The sequence below is a fragment of the Dreissena polymorpha genome, chromosome 15, assembly GCF_020536995.1.
Source record: "Dreissena polymorpha isolate Duluth1 chromosome 15, UMN_Dpol_1.0, whole genome shotgun sequence".
In the NCBI taxonomy this organism is placed as follows: Eukaryota; Metazoa; Mollusca; class Bivalvia; order Myida; family Dreissenidae; genus Dreissena; species Dreissena polymorpha.
In genome coordinates, this window is record NC_068369.1 from 19910922 (window position 1) to 19928705 (window position 17784).

At 36.1% G+C, this 17784-nt stretch overlaps 1 protein-coding gene across 1 annotated transcript in view; it reads left to right on the top strand.

Annotated features, from left to right (window-relative positions):
- LOC127860394 (uncharacterized) overlaps positions 1–17471 on the top strand; it is a 28822-nt gene extending 11351 nt beyond the window's left edge. Inside the window, exons 2-3 of the mRNA XM_052398448.1 lie at positions 14700–14968; positions 15661–17471. Of these exons, the coding sequence (XP_052254408.1) occupies positions 14700–14968; positions 15661–17124 (1733 nt within the window). The 3' untranslated portion in view covers positions 17125–17471. The remainder of the gene's footprint in view (positions 1–14699; positions 14969–15660) is intronic.
- Positions 17472–17784: the final 313 nt, after the last annotated feature.

The following is a 17784-nucleotide window of genomic DNA, read 5'->3' on the forward strand; positions in this document are numbered from 1 at the left end:
TAGGCAATAATCTTATTTAAATGAGCTTGATTTTCTTGTCCAGAAGGTCAAATGTCACAACAACGACGTTTAGGTTACGAAAAACGTCACCCTCTTTCACAGGCCCGTAAACCTCTTTCACAGGCCCGTAAACCTCTCAATCCACGCTTTCGTAAGATAAGAATGAAATCGCAACAACTGTAAATCAACGCTTGCTTTGCAAAGCAGATTATTTACACAATGCGAGTGACAACATGTGGTAACTGAACTGTCGTGTAATTACGATGACATCTTGCTGCGGTTGAAACCATTTGGGGACGTGCAACTAAGCGCAGATAATTCGAAAGTAATTTCCGAAGAACAAAACGTTTGTTCAAAGTCTGGGTTAGACTTCAGTAGTTATTTCATCCTTAAAATTGTAATCCCCATCTCCCGTCGTCATGTGTTTATTTTATATTGTTGTATCCTTAGCCCTGGTGACATTTATTACAGTTTTATTGTATTGAAATCGTCCCTCTAAGCATCGGGTTTAAGCTTGCTGATCATTTTGACAAGTTTACCTGCCTTTTCGGTTGTCAATTTTACGACATGGCTAACTACACCAAAAAATGCGGCGTTCTCTTTTATGTCATTCTCTTTCTCGCCTAAAACTTAAATACCATCATTACCATTCGACCGTTTTAAATATCTCTATCACCACAATTGAGCCTTACACCTGCGTCAGTCATAATCAACAGAATGCGTAGCACGATCATCATCACTATCTCTTTACACCGTAATCGCCCTTATACTTATGCGTACTTATCATCATTCTTATTATATTAACTGCCATCATCAGACCAAAATTTAAAACCCATATTCTGCTCTTTTTTCGGTATTTTTTTCCATAAAATAGTTTGAAGCTGCTTTAAACAATATGCTTAAATGATTTTTTTTTATTATATTGCCTGAGGTCGACAACAAATTGTTCTTGTTTGACCTTACCTAGGTTTATTTTTTCGAAAAGTTTTTGAAAAAATTGTCTTGACCATGATAAAAAAGCATGTGGACGAAAATAGTCGCAAAGTGACTTAAAGAGACCTTTTTCACAGATGTTGGCCTGTATTGAAGTTTGTCATTAAAAGCTTAATATTGATAAATGTTAACACTGGGTCTAAAGAGCTCCAGTAAACAACAAGAATACAATTCAAGAAAGAAAAAAAGTAACCCTCAACTGGGCTCGAACCACTGACCCACTGACCCCTGGAGTAAATGTCTATCGCTTACACCACTCGACCACCCGTGCTCACACAATGAGTGATGCATTTTATACTTTATACAAGTAATAGTAGTATCACAAAATATAACAACGACAACAACAGAACTCTCCAAATTATTCGCTGAATAATTTCAAGGTTTGTAAATCGTCAAAAGATGCACATGGTGGATATTTTAGAGCATGGCATATGTTCAGTATTACTGTTTTCTCACAAATATCATAACTGCAACGAAAATTTGCGAATCTGAAACATATTCATTTTATTTTGTCAATTTACCAAAACGTGAAAAGGCCCCTTTAATATATGTGATTTCGATATATTTTATAGCAATGGCAGCATCAACGAAACTATGAGCTCTACAATCGTGTGCTCATTATTATTTAAAATATTAAAACAATGAAATTAGAATTATGATTTACTCATACTAATCTATGTACGCGAGAGTTCACATGTTACGGTGGATACGGAACCTACCTAATATCGTCGCTGTCGTTCTTAAACCTCGTAGCTCCAAAATTTTCAAAAATGTTTTTTCGTCTTTTCCGAATATATGAAGTCTGGCGCGTGTTTTGTGCTATATCTCGTAGCTCTACGCCAATCAGAGCCCTTGAAAAATGCACGTGACGAAATGTTGTAGCTTGATTGTTGGCTTTTTTTCCGGCGAAAAGTCGTAGCGACGTCATTTCACCTATAGGTACGTCATTTCGTTTGGACAAGTTTGACAAAAACGTTTTTATATTTGCAGCTACGAGGTTTCCTATCAGGACGAATTGTCGTACCTCATACCACGGACGCTCCGTGCTTATACACATGACACAACTGTGGTGACAAAATATCGTAGCTACCATTTCTGAACATCAGTATGACTTATCAGTATGACTTACGCGTCTACGGCTTATACCGTATTTTGCAGCTTCATTTGTTTTGTTTTTTTTACAGAATTTCAATTTCTAAAACATCGTTATAAAAAAATGAGACGGTTTTTTCTCTCTCCTGAAAACTTGGCATTTTGTAGCTACGAGGTTTGAGAACGACAGCGACGCAGTATGTTAAATACGTATCAAAGTGGTAAAGGGTTAAACACGTATCTAAGTGGCAAAGGTTTGATATGTATCTAAGTGGTAAAGGGTTAAAGACGTATCTAAGTGGTAAAGGGTTAAATACGTATCTAATTGGTGAAGGGTAAAATGCGTATCTAAGTGGTGACGGGTTAAAGGTTAAGTACGTATCTAAGTGGTGAAGGGTTAAATGAATATCTAAGTGGTGATGGGTTAAATACGTATCTAAATGGTACAGGGTTAAATACATATCTAAGTGGTAAAGGGTTAAATACGTATAAAATTGGTAAAGGGTTAAGGGCATGTATCTAAAAGTATTTCATTTCATTTTTATTTCTTATAAACGTTTTCTATTTCGGTTTAGTGGTTATAAAAAATATTTTGCCAGAATAAAATCATACAGAGTATTGTGGGAATAAAAGACGCTTCAATGCCAAACCGTGAAACAATATCGCAAAACGTGCAGTGCGATAGCATTATGTAATAATTAAAAATTGTGCGAGTTCCGGTTCTGGAACTCGAAGTAAAGTTTCATTGACTTTATCAACGGTGATCAATTATTGTAACTTTTGAAGGCGCGAAGAATAGACTTACGTCCAAAAAAATCTTTGAGTACTCCCATTAAATTGTTGTTGTAACACTTCAAACGGCGTTTGTGAAATACGTTTAATCCTTTCTAGTGCCCATTTATTAAATATTTCATATCAAAGGCCCCCACTTTTCGCATGACACATCCTTTGAGAACGTTTGGAGCATTTCATCCCCGAAAGAACATCAAATACCCATTAGCCTGATCTAGCAGTCAATTTACAGCAGAGAGCGAGCTTGATTGTGACAAATAAGAACCTGGTGGGATCCACGAGGATTCAAGAAACCCTCCTCTGGAATTCTTGAAGATTAGACGATGTTGAATTATGAAGGGGTTTTCCTGAGGAGTTAGGAACATTCTTCGTGGATCACTGACCCGAAGTAACATGGGATGTATGATTATACCGGGCTTTGGTGTTATTCTTTCTAATACCGTATACAGCCATGTGATATATGGGGGTTTGTGTCGAGGCTTTACAATAATATTGATGACAATGTAAAAGTTGCTTCTTAGTGGTTGTTGTTTTCTATGTCATATAAAGACCGCTTGCAATTACTTCGGGGTATTTCCAGTAGATCAACTCTACATTGCATACACGTGCATTTAATATATTATTTCTGAATTAGATCTTTTCTCTTCATTAAAGCGCTGCAGTTAATGCAGTTTATTTTCATTGTGTACTGTACTTTGGTGTCAACCATCTACGTATATAGATATTTTATATCTCCATCGTCATCGTTGTCGTCGCCATCTTCGTCGTTGTTGCACGCTGTTAAATTCAAAAGATTTAGTGGCATCAATGTGCGTTCCTCCGATAACGCATTATGGTGTTGATGGCCGAATTTGGTTTACACCATAAAGCTTTGCAACAGGGCTCAATATTGTATAAACGATCAAATTTTTAGAGGTTTGCCGACACAATTAATTGAAACGCACATCACCACAGCATTGACTCAATAACTTGTATAAGTCCTAAATTAATAATTTTTACATCATTCAAGCGCGAATATGTATTATTTAATTTATTTTAGCACACTGCGTCAGTGTTGTTTATATAAAATAACGTATGTATATCCTACCAATTTAATATTTGACTCGTCTTTAACGAGCAAACAGGCTACCTGTCAATTGTTCAATTTATATAGTTTGTATAATATATTTAATTTTAAATATTCTTTGTTTAGTGTTCAGTGATTAAGCTGATTTTTTGATGTTTCTTAAATACTTTTTTCTCCTACTTGTGCAGCTTACGTCCCGCTTTGTTTACAGTAGGTTAGTGTGAAAGTGTTGTATCTGATAATGAAATGTTGAGAAGTTAAAACAGTTCACATTCAACCATCGATTTTTACGGTATTTGGTAAAGCGTAGCAATTTTAAGCTACGTTCAGAATTTATATTAACAGTTTTTCCAACAACTTACAAACCAGCTTTAGTCCTGATTTGTATTTAACATTTCAAATTTACAAGGAAAGGAATGACACCAGTATTTTCCCGGGGACTAAGCTATAAGCTTACGACCTTGAGCGGTCGGTTTCGTGTTGTATTATGGAATTAGACAGAGGCTCAGCGCGGTACATTAACTTGTTACCTGAGTTTTAACTTTTTCCAAGATGACGTACAGAGGGCTTTTCTACAACGTTGTGTATTTTCCGTAGAAGCAGATGTTGCCATCGCTGCATATCCACTCTGTTATACGGTTGCATCGTTAACATATCAACTTAATGGCAAGATTTACTGAGATTCCTTTAAAGAGTCGACAGCCTTGTTTTTTTCGTGATAATCACTTTTCCTTTGAATTCGATGGCTTATCATGAACGACTCCTTTACGTTCTACGATGCTTTTGTAAGAAAGTACTCAATTTTATGACGTTGCATTAAGAATTGTCATTGTGGTATACTGCCTGTCAATGAGGCATAAAGAATATCCCATGGGAAAAAAGTGAGCAAACCATATGGTCACAGAGGCTTTGCATTTGTATCATAATTCTTTGTAACATACCGTTAGATGAGATTAAACGGACATGTATACGCACGTGTCTTGTATATATTTATCTTAAGTCTTTGGTGACATGAACACTGTGTAATGAAGCGAAATTCGAACAAGTTTGTACACAAATCCAAAGGTGTAAATAAATGCGGTAATTTTTTTAGAAGTACGTCGAGCGTTTGGAAGGAACCCTGGCATCACAACGATTTTTCATAACTTAAGTTATGTTAGTTGTATTCTCGTGTAAGAAAACAGTGGATCGTTTTTACTGTCATTTGCAGAATAAGCGCATATCATCATTCATGAACATATCATCCAAACATGGCTATTAATTCGGGAGAAAATTTAAACACAAACTTTAAATATAAATGCTAGTTAACATACCATAGCAGAACATACGCTAGGAAATGAGAACAAGCACACACCCAAAATATCCGAGTGTCGAAGGACAAGATGTTTTTTAGCTCACCTGAGCACAACGTGCTCATGGCGAGCTTTTGTGATCGCTATTTGTCTGTCGTCCGTCGTGCGTAGTGCGTCGTGCGTCGTGCGTTGTGCGTCCGTCGTCAACATTTTGCCTTGTGAACACTCTAGAGGCCACATTTATTTCCGATCTTCATGAAACTTGGTCAGAACATTTGTCTTAATGATGCCTCGACCAAGTTCCAAACTGGGTTATACTGAGTCAAAAACTAGGTCACTAGGGCAAACAAAAGAAAAACCTTGTGAACACTGTAGAAGTCACATTTGATGCCCAATCTTCATGTAACTTTGCCAAAATGTTCGTTTTAATAATATGTTGGTTGAGTTCAAAAATGGTTCTGGTCCATTGAAAAAAACATGGCCGCCAAGGGGCGGGGCAGTATTCCTTATATGGCTTAGAGAAACCTTGTGAACACTCTAGAAGTCACAATTTTTGCCAAATCATCATTAAACCTGGTCAAAACATTGGCTTCATTGATATCTCGGACGAGTTCGTAAATGGTCCAGATCGGTGGAAAAACATGGCCGCCAGGGGGCGGGGCAGTTTTCTCTATATGTATATAGTGAAAACATGTGAACACTCTAGAAGTCATATTTTTGGTCCACTCGTCGTGAAATTTGGTCAGAACATTTGTGTCCTGGATACGTCGGTGAGTTCGAAAATGGTTTGGATCGGTAAACAAACATGGCCGTCAGGGGGGGGGGGGTCTTTTTCTCCTTATATTTATATAGTAAAAAAAGCTTGTGAGCACTCTAGAAGTCACATTTTTGTCCTTAACATCATGAAGTTTTGTCTAAACATCAATTTTATAGATATCTCGGACGAGTTCGAAAATGGTCAAGATCGGTGAAAAAACATGGCCGCCAGGGGGCGGGGCAATTTTGTCTATATGTATGTAAGAAAACATGTGAACAGTCTAGAAGACACATTTTTTGCCCAATCTTCATGACATTTGGTCAGAACATTTTTTTCCTGGATACGACGGTTGAGTTCAAAAATGGTTTGATCCATCTAGTAACATGACCGCCAGAGGAGGGGGGGGGGTCATTTTCCTTAAATTTATATACTAAAAAGCTTGTGAACACTCTCAGTCACATTTTTTGGCCAATCATCATGAAACTTGGTCAAAACATTGGTTTTATTGATATGTCGGATGAGTTTGAAAATGGTCGTGATCAGTGGAAAATTATGGCCGCCAGGGGATGGGGCAGTTTTCTCTATATGCATGTTAGACGCATTTTCCTTATATATATATATTTTAAAAAATCTGGGTATTAAAAACATCGCCGCCAGGGCGGGTGTGGTAATGTTCTATATAGGCCTATTGTGAATACTTGGGACATCTTATTTTTAAAGGCACTCTTCTCATAACAATAATTTGAAATATTTGCTGAAGAGTTTTAATCTTTGTTTCTTTCCGTCTTAGTCTAACAGGTGAGCGACCCAGGGCCCTTTGGAGCCTCTTGTTTAAGATATTGATATTGACGTGTGATATTGTGCGATGTCGAACGCTTCAAAAGCAACCCAAAAAGTTTAGTTATTCTATTTTGTAAAGGTTCACCAATATTTAAACCAAGTTTTGTCAGAGACGAGTGCATGGCATTTTAATGCCCGCGTTATATGACAACGGGTCCTTAGCCGTATGCGAAGCTCCGGACCAGCCTCTGAATCCGCTCAGTATGGTCTGGAGCTACCTTGTCTGTTCAGGGGACTGTTTCAATAAACATCGTAGTACACATTTACGATACGATGCATATTTCGAAGATACATACTTGCTAAAGTCCATATCATATGGTTATAAATGTTCAGTACTTAATTAATTACATTGGCATCTCAATCGCCGTATATATTTGACGAGCATGGCGAGCTTGTTCGTCTACTTATTAAGATTATAAAATTCTCTCGCAAGTTACAATTTTTGTACGATCGTTTATGAAACGGGTCCCCGGAGAGTACGAAACCTTTCGTTGCTTAATAGCGGACAAGGTAGTTCCTAAACACAACTGAGCGATTGTCAATGACTTAAGACACAATTTTGCATGACATATGTCTTACGGAAACGTTATTTGTACAAAATACACATTAACAATATGATTGTACTGTGTACATCTAACGACCTTAAATGTAAGCGTTGTTAGATGTGTTTGAGATGAAAACTAAGCCAATATGATAAAAATCCTTTTATTTTTGTTGGAATACACTGGATCGAAAATTAGAATACTGTACACAGTTTCGACATGTCATCGCGTAAAATGTATACTGAACTTAAAGAATTGTTACTTAAAAGAACTTTAAAGGGACAATTTCTTTAAAAAAAATATTTTAAAAAAGGCATACATTATGCCATATAATAACGGATACAACCTGCCTATGAAAAATATATTACACAATCATTGTATAAAACGTGGTCTGTTTGATTGGTCCGTTATATGTTCACAGTGTACCTCATAATTTTAAGTATTGTATAAATGAATCGATTATCTATTTACCAAGAATGATAGCGCCGTTTGTTAAAGAGGCATCAATGTTGTTTCTTCGTGTGGCTCCAACGTTATGAGATTTACACCCTTTTACGGATGTTTTTTCCAGACATGTGCGCATTTGTACTTTTCGATTTCTAATGGTATAAAATATATATTTATTGATAAGTTAATTAATATGATTAAGTAAATTGAATTTATTTAAAAAAGAAATTTTCATTGCATAAAGTGTCCAGTTTTTTTTCCTTTGAGTGCGTTTAATTGCTTCCCTGTGTAACTTTGACCTTTCCACCGTCTATTAGTAATTTAATGCAATGCCCCTTCACGGGTAACAGAGTGTATGTTTTCATGTGTTTCTTACAAAAAAAAAACAAGTCATCGTTTTGTCGTGCATTTATTAATGAATTCGTTCACCTGCAAACATATTTATCTACTAACTTACCATGCTAAGTAGAATGCGTAGAGCAGCGCTGTGAGAAACTCGATATGCTTTACCTGGGATTCTATGGTTATCGTAACGTGCAAAACACATTGTACCAATTTTCGTATTGACATTCTTCCACTCGCTTCAGTAATACGCGCATTAATGAAAATTGTTGCTTTGTATCAATTCGTTTTTGCAACTACAGGCTTTAAAAACGTTACATCAACCCTTTCGCAAAGAAATGCAAAAAAACTTATACCAAAATAGGCGTTCACATGTTCGGTTGACCCCCACAGAATCATCAACATAATCATGATCGTCTTCTTCTTAACCATAACCTTTTAAACACGCGTCGCTTTTTTGTGTTATGCTATCTTTAATATGATATCATAATCTTCGCAATGTGTTTCTTTATTTGTTAACGTAAAACACATAAAAACTACATATTAACCCATTTATGTCTAGTGGACTCTCCCATCCTTCTAAATTGGATCAATTTATTTCCAAAATTAGGGATGTCTAGTTTATTTATTTCTATATTTCGAATATTTCTTACAGAAGTTTCTTGAAGCAAACAGCGCAGACCCTGATGAGACGCCGCATCATGCGGCGTCTCATCTAGGTCTACGCTGTTTGCGAAGTCCTTTTTTCAGGACACTAGGCATAAATGGGTTAATCAACATTTCAAAAATGCACATTTTAACCGTATATATTTATGCTGTGAAAACTAATGCATGTATGTGTGTTATTGTTTTTTATGAGAGTACAGCTTGAAACAAATACTGTAAAATCGTTTATATTCGCAGGCATGACAGTTCTTTGAGAAAAATGATTTTGCATCGGATATTTTCGGTATGTTAGTGTGAAATTCGGTCAACCTACGAAATATATATTCCCTGTCCCATAAATAATGAGTTTACAATTAGTATGCACACACAATTCATACCCGGGATTTGGTTCAATTGACACATAATTCCGCTGAGTAAGTACGTGCGAAAGAAACCAAACAAATATAAACGACGACTTACTTTTAAAATGATCTAAAAACATTTGCGTTAACCGTACAGTAGCTCTCGGAGTGACTAAGTGCGTCAAACTGCGCCGCGTTTCGTGCCAGCGGCCTTTCAATCAACGCGGACCCCTCGACCCCGCCCTTTGTGTTTGCCCATATCATGTACGGGGTTATACCTAAGTACAATAAAGCATTGTGTCAGAATTAGTTCGACTCGGCGGTTATGGTTACAAACATTGCAGACGACTTGAATTTAGGGCAGCAGACATAAACTTTACAAAATATAGTTTACTTCCCACACCAATAATTGTAGATCTATAAACTACAAGAGAACTATATACTTATAAAGAGTGTATGTATATCAACAAATGTAAAAGCAATATGTTGTATGTGTGTTTACAATATAATACACGATTTTGTGGCCGTCGTCTTTATTGGATTAGAAAGTATTAAATGCGCACAATGGTTGTTGACTTTAAAGCACTTACGGATTTTTCCCTCGGCATTAAATATATTAGCCATTCTGAGTTGATATCAATAAACAACGTATAAAGAGCTTGGTTATTAATGTTGTCAGTCCGATGAATCTGCACCAGTCAGCAGTATCTTTGCATAAGTAGTGGCACACCGCGTATTGTGGTAGGAACGCACTTTTAAATTAAATGATTGGAATTTTTCTAGATCATAAGATGTACTGTAAATCAGGAAATATAGCACCACCAAATAAAAGCCAAGAGCAAACTGATTACACAAAGGCTTAGCCTTGAAGATTCTGGGTCAAAACAGCTTTTAAGTTAAGAATTCGAATCAATCTAAAGATCTGATAGAACTATACTTGTGATTTGTGGAATCCTATTAAATAGTTATACGGAAAACGATAAAATTTCAAGCACATTCTTAGTCTAAAGTCGTCCAATACGCTGACGTTTACGGCCCAGGCTTTGATTGTGTAGTGGTTGTTTCAATAAGTGATACAAATCTTTGCGTTATCAAGTAATTCGCACCTGACCTTCAATTGTCAATGACTTCGACACCAATAGTATGTACAGAGTTGTCTATCTTTAAACAACTATTACCTGTTCTAGGACTCGATATTGGAGTATTTCTAGTGGTACTGAGCATAACACTTAAGGAAAAGCAGAGTGACATATAATTTCCTAATTAATTTATTAGCGTAAATTTCGATTCAGGACATGGATTACAAAATTAAAAATTCAAATTCATAATAAAGCGTGTACTGAATTGTGAATTTGCATAAAATCACTTATGTTTAAAGTAAATCTGGGTCTTGTCTTAAAAACAACCAACGGAACACTTAAGTCGTGAGTATTTTTTTATTCACACCATTAAGACAATTATAACATAACATAACATAACTTTATTCTGGCATAAAATGGCACAATGCATACTTATAGCCAAATTATGATAAATATGATCAACGTTAAGACATGAGAAAGAGAGAAATAAAGTCGTGTGAGCACCGCTTTATGAAAACTGGGCTTAAATTATCTTCGTGAAGCCCCATTCGAAGTAAGGTCTTAACTGGAAATTCGTTTAGAACAGACTATATTTGAACGAAACATTCATTTAAAGCAGAAAGTTTCGTCACTGATTTGGGTTTGCGGACTTCACAGGCTATCTGGGGCGACACTTTACGCGCATACATTAAGCGCAGTTTTTCAGAGAGAAGCCAACACCGTTATTGAAATTTGATAAGCATATACGTTGGTGCTTAGCAATTCAACTGCTGAGCACATTGCATCGTACATAGACATATTTCGACATTGGCAAGATGTTGGAAAAACTCTCCAATATGTGTGTATAAACAAAGCTGGATACCGTTACATATGGATGAAGTTGATATGGTATTGCACGTACAAAAAATTGTATCGCTTTTAATTAAATAGGAAAAGCGACTAACGTTATCCAACAGAAATACTGGTTTATTGTATAGGCATTAAATTATTAGCTTTCTAAATTTGTAAACTACATTAAGATACAAAATTTTAACCATTTTAGAAATAAACAATATAAAAAGACAGCGTATCGACAACGTTTCCCGTTTCTATTTATATTTGGATCATATCGGGAGTAATTCATCTTTGTTGAAGACAACGCAATGAGAAACAACATTTACATGGTTTATCCCTTTCCCAATCAGAAGAAAAGTGAAAATGGCTATGTGCAAACAGCATAAAACCAGAACAGCCTGCGAGAAACTCGCAGTCTGTTAAGATGTTATGCTGTTCATAAGTATCTAAGGTTTGGAAATGAAGCCTTTACAACTTGAATCTAGTAAGGAATGTCTTTAATAAAATTTAACTTTGTGAGGGACTACTTATGCGTGAAAATACGATTCTTAGTGGTTAAGGTTTATGCTAAAATGTCCTTTTTATAATAAACTCAGTTCATGTGCAAAGGTTGCACAAACACGTGCACGTGGAACATGTAGGCCCTAAGGTAATTTGAAGAGAAGAATGCAAAATATGTTCGTTTACAACTTCACAGTGGCTGTGCCAATCACATAACCGGTGTAAATACAATCACGAACCACATCGGGATCTGCACACTCTGTTCGCTGACTGACATGTTTGTTGATGACTTCCGCTTTTCTTGTTCGTACAGACAGCGTGTTATACGCATCTGTCTATCTCGGCTTTCTGTCAGACTTCTTGTAAACCATTCTTGGTTTGTTTTTGAGCCTGATCGCTAAACCCGCCCATCTGGTATCTGGCTGTAGACGAAATAGTCTACCTTTGCGTGCAATCCGTTCAAAGTTTCCAGAAGGTTGAGAAGACGTCCACGGAGCATTGGATGCATAACAAGGCATCGCGGCCCATCGGTCATATCGGTCCCAATGGACGGATGGTGTTGACAGTCCGAGCGGTCAAATCTTGACGGGCGTGTAAACTGAAGAGAGATAGAACATGCTCTTGTCATGATTCAATAAATATTTCCGCGTGTTTAAACAATCATGCGATTCTAGGAATTATTAGAGAACGTCTTAAAAGATAATGGAATATGTTCATATCTGAAAGTTAGAATAGACGAGCTACAGCAATAGTTTAAAACAGAGGCGAACGCTCTGGTAGAATGAGAGTTGTTGTTTAATGAAATTTAAATATTGTTTATGTTTGTATGTGTGATGTTTCAAATGTATGATGTATCGATTGCATGATTTTTTTTCGAATTTTGTGTTATTTGTATTGTTCTGTATAATATTGTCAATTAATAAATTTCCTTATTTAAAACACTAGAAGAGGGCAATAAGAATTACTCTCCGGATAATATATTTCTGTATGTTAATTATCCCTATAATTAATTTCATTAGGAATGTCAAATTGTTTAAAATGATACATGTCTATGTATATGGAATGGTATACTGCATGCATTATACAATATATTATACTCACTCCATTATTACTATAATAGTATTATTTTTAATGAAATTTAAGGGTATCAATAATCACATGACAATCAGATTTAAATGAAAATATTCAAAAAACATTTGAAGTTATCGGCACCAATCAGCTGCAAATAATTTATCACAAAAACATTCAATTTTCTATTGTTTTGGTAGAAAAAACAACCTTTTTTCTACAAATATGCACGCGAATAAACACTTTATTCGCTATCCTCTCATTGAGCATGATAAATGAACTGCTAAAGTTCTATAAAAACAACAACAACAAACTGTAGATGAACCATGACACGTTGTTTTTCATTTTATTTTTATTGAAACACCGTCGCACAGGTGTCTCGTATTTTCGAAAGCTCGTGCACGAATCTTGAGAATTCACAGAATGCAAGAAAAAGATGGATGTGTTCTTCAAACAATTCTTACGGCCTGTAATAGTAGCACTACAGCTATGTTACTCAAAATGCACAGCCGGTACGGGGCTTGCGGCGATAAATTCCTGGAAAGATTGATTACTTTACCCATTGGGGGAGAAAACATAGTTTACACAAAAATCTGTACATACGCATTAAATAATATTCCTGATTCGGATTGTGATAAAACTCAGTAAATCAGAATATATTTGAAGTAATCGCCATCGCAATTTACGTATTTTGTTATTAGATGAATAAATGTTTACATATTCGATTGAGAAAACAAATCACTGTTTTCGTTTGCAACACAAATTCTAGCAAGTGACATTTTTAACCAGAATATTTCGGTAGTAATAAAAATCTATTTTTATTAATATTTAAGAAATATTATATTATACACAAATAGTAGAATTTCCATATGATATAATCCATAGGAAAATAATTAAGTGGCCAGGGAGATGTTTCAAGATCAACATTATTAGAGAACGTTATGTTGATTTCTTTCGATTACAAACACGAGCAATTGGTATACTCAGTAACTATCATATCGAACTTGTGAATAATGAATATTAGATACAGGCGTATAATATTTGGTGAAATGCTAAATGATTAATGTTTGCATGACTAAAACAACAAGAAAATGTGAAATTGCCGAAAGCCACTCGCCGATAACGTTTGAAAAGTGTTGTTTTACCTTTCATTTTTATTTAGACGTTGTTCACATATATTGCATACTAAATTCATTTTTTATCGAATATGAAAGATTCGTGGATTATTCTTTAAAAACAACGTACACAAAGTATATGCATTGTTATACAGTTGATTTTAAAACATGTCATAACTGTTCGTAGTTCGTGCCCGTGAATTATTTTTTTATCACATTTGTTAGTTATATACACACTTCAATATAAAATCATTATACGACGAAATTATACATCTAAATAATACGTATAATTATATTTGTAAGTTTTGCAGTTTGGAATGAATACATTTCATTCTCTCCAGAGATATAAATAAATAAAATAACACAAATACGAGTCCTTGAAACAAATAAATAACTGAATTTCCAAAATGAGTAATTTAAAATACAAAACAATTTTATCGCCTTTACTTCGACGAGTGTATCTCGATTGGATTGATATAATTAAACATATTAAAATCAAATCTAATACTTTTCCAATGGTAACATTTATATGTAAATGCACACGAACTTGTTTTTGTGCGTCGTATAAAAATCAACGTCCAATATGATTGATTCGATGCAAACATCGTCCAACACAAACCGACATGACCTAATTAAACACAAAAGTACAATGCTTTATGGGCTGCAATGAAAAAATAAAGACTGACAAAACACGCTTCCTTTTTGTTTCACCGACATTCAGCGATATCTGTATCACATCGCAGCGTCCGTCGGATCACAGTCTGACATACCGTGCATGCAAAAACAAACGTATCTTTCTGCGCAGCCGACACATTGTTTCACATGAGTACCAACGCTAACGTGTTTGGCATTACTATCAATATTTTGCCAGTCTGTTTTACGCATTCAATTTCTTGTCTCGCAATCAACAATTTCCACCGTCTGTCTTTCAGATTACGACGTTACTACGCCGTCGAATAATACTCCCTCCGGCGGGGGTAATGGCAAAACCGGAAGCGGCGGTGGAAGTGGTGGCGGCTCCCGGCGCCTGCGCACCGCGTACACGAATACGCAGCTTTTGGAGCTGGAGAAGGAGTTCCACTTTAATAAATATCTGTGCCGACCCCGACGGATCGAGATTGCAGCGTCCCTGGAGCTCACTGAGCGGCAAGTGAAGGTCTGGTTTCAAAACCGACGGATGAAATACAAGCGTCAGACACAGGTGAGCATGTGATTCTTTAAAAAAAAGTATTTAAAACAAAACCATTATACACATAATCTTAATACATGTCATCTATCCATATTTTCCTTTGACGATTAACTCCTGAACATTTTATTAAATAAGATCAAAGCTATCGTTGTTTAAAAGTCAAGTACACAACGCAAAACGTTGGATAGATTCTTAGTGAAGCACTTTCAAAATACTTCTACCTGCATGTCAATGTACAAGTGTGGCAGTGGACTAAAATTTTGGCTAGAAAAGTTGCTTAAGTCTCATGGTAAAGTATTTTAAGACGCAATTCATTTATACAATCCACTTTTTCCATTTTCGGGTGTGCTTGACAGTTGCAAGTCAATAGCATAGTTTATGTAAATAAGCCTCGGCAAACATATTTTAAATAATTGGAATCAAAATTATGTTTATGATAATTGTAAAACACTTAATTGTATACATGGTTTGTTAATTTCAAATGTTCTTCAATCGGATCTAGATTAAACCGTTGCTAGCAAGTCCGCTGTCCTTTGTGAATTAATGTTTTTAAATAATACAAGCCTGGTAATTTTTATGATTGAGGTGTGACACTAGATATTTTTTTCACCAATTTGTTAGACTCCCATCTAGCATAAAATATCTTATTTTTTTGTATTCATATTGTTGGTTCTCGTCTTGAACTCAATCATTGGTGATTTCAGTTGCAGAGACAAAGCACGGAAGCCCGGCTGGGGTCCGGGAGTTCGTTTCCCGGAAGTCCGAATTCCTTCGAGGACGATCCTATGGACATGCCGAACGCATCCCCGAACGATACGGAAAATGCCGAAATATGTCCGGACAATGCTTCGGACGATTCCGACGTGCGATGTGAACCGTTGACGGATATTGGATTAGTTGGTGAACCTAAAAACGTAAAACGGGAAAATGCTAATGTAAATTCTGATGTGCAAACAACTAAAGAAAACTCGGAAATACCTTCTCAAGATGGAAAGTTAAATGATTTAGACGCGTTTTCTCCTAAATCGAACAGTTCCGCAATTAAGGGGTCTAAACAAGGTTCTCCTATTCTGCGGTCACCATTGGGTGGTACCCCAGATTCGTACGGACACGTTTCCCCGTGCGATCGAACCATTAGTTCCAACACCAAACCTTCATATACTGAAATGACTGGACACTCGCCTGTGAATAACGCGTTTCTTAATGCTAACGTTGAATATTCTGTCTCAAACGGTTTTGGCAACCAGTTGAACACAAATCCCAATGTGCAAAACAGAATTACGGAAATGGCAGGAAACAATATCAGTCACGGATCTATGTCAGTGCAAACCAACTTGGCATCGAAAACGCGTGTTTCCCCGCACAGTGCGGTGAGCAACGCTAGTGACAATTTCTACTCTTGCAGACCGGGGACCGTAGATTTCCCAGGCGGCGGGCCGGCGCAGTACTTATCACGCGGTGGCATCAACGCAGGCTTTCCTCTTACCGACAATTACGCTCCGGCATTCCCTGGTGACCAAAGGATGGCGAGAACTTCAAAGAACAATTTACAAACCCACTACGGTCTCCAGCACTTTGGGGGCCCCAAATCTAATCAGCCAGGGTACATGGAGAAGCTAAGTTCATTAGACGCGCCACAGAAACATTTTTCATACGGAATGGACCTGGCTATTAGAAACGATGGCGATTATAAAAATGGTACGATTAACACCCAGTATCATTACAACTCTAATTTTGACATGAATTCGAACACTTATTCCCCACCCCGAAGCTATTCTGGGTACAATAATGGAGTTCACGGTGATAATATAAATTTACACGGACCTGTTCAGAATGAGACGTTTGATGGCGAAAACCTATCATTAAAGCCAGGTTCTTTCACGTCGAGTCCGATAAATGCCTATCAGAACGGCTTCTACTACAGTGGTAATTATGGGTCTGGCTATACCCAAGGTGTCAGCCGAACAATGCCCAATTCGCTGTTATCACAACAAAGTTATTTAAGTACGTCACCGCCGTCACATGGTACCAATATGGCGGACAATAACGGGAGTTTTGAACAACAGTGTGATGGTCTCGACTCTGCCATTAATTCGACCTCCAGTGACTTTGGAAGCGTTTTCAGCGAGTATTTTGGATATTCTGCTCACCATGGTTTCCAGACGTGAAACTGTCAAGTTGAATTTTATTGACAATTGTTATTTTAAAAATAAATCAGGGTTTTATATTTATTGGACAGTTATATTGACGTTTACTAACTTAACGCCGAGCATTTGTTATAATACAATAAGTATTTGTTTATTGAGAGACTTGTTTGAAATATGTTTTGCCATAAATATTTAACCGGGTATTGACGATCTTGCATTATTTATAGCTGTAAAATATATTTTGCTAAATTAAGATTATGAACTTATACTTTAAATGAAATAATAGTGAAAATCAACAATATTTTTATCTGTTTTGATTTTTTCTGCTTATTAATAAATTATTTAAAGAAAGATGTTATAAAACCACTCGTCATTGTTAAAACTAACCTTTTTTATTTATATACAACTATATTTTTAAATCGCCCATTTATTTTACCGTTAAATAAAAACTTTTAGAACAGCTTAAAATAAAGTTATGTTGTGCAAAATATCCGAAGCTTTTTTATACTAAGACCTTTTGCATATTATAATGCTTAGTTATATTCTTATTCGAAAACCAACATAACTGTGAGGTTCGTGTTATGAGCATCTGCGTGTATTTATTAAACAATATAGTTTGTTTTTATTGCAAATACTAAGGTACACGTAAACAAACTCACAGCAAAATACAGGATTGAATTG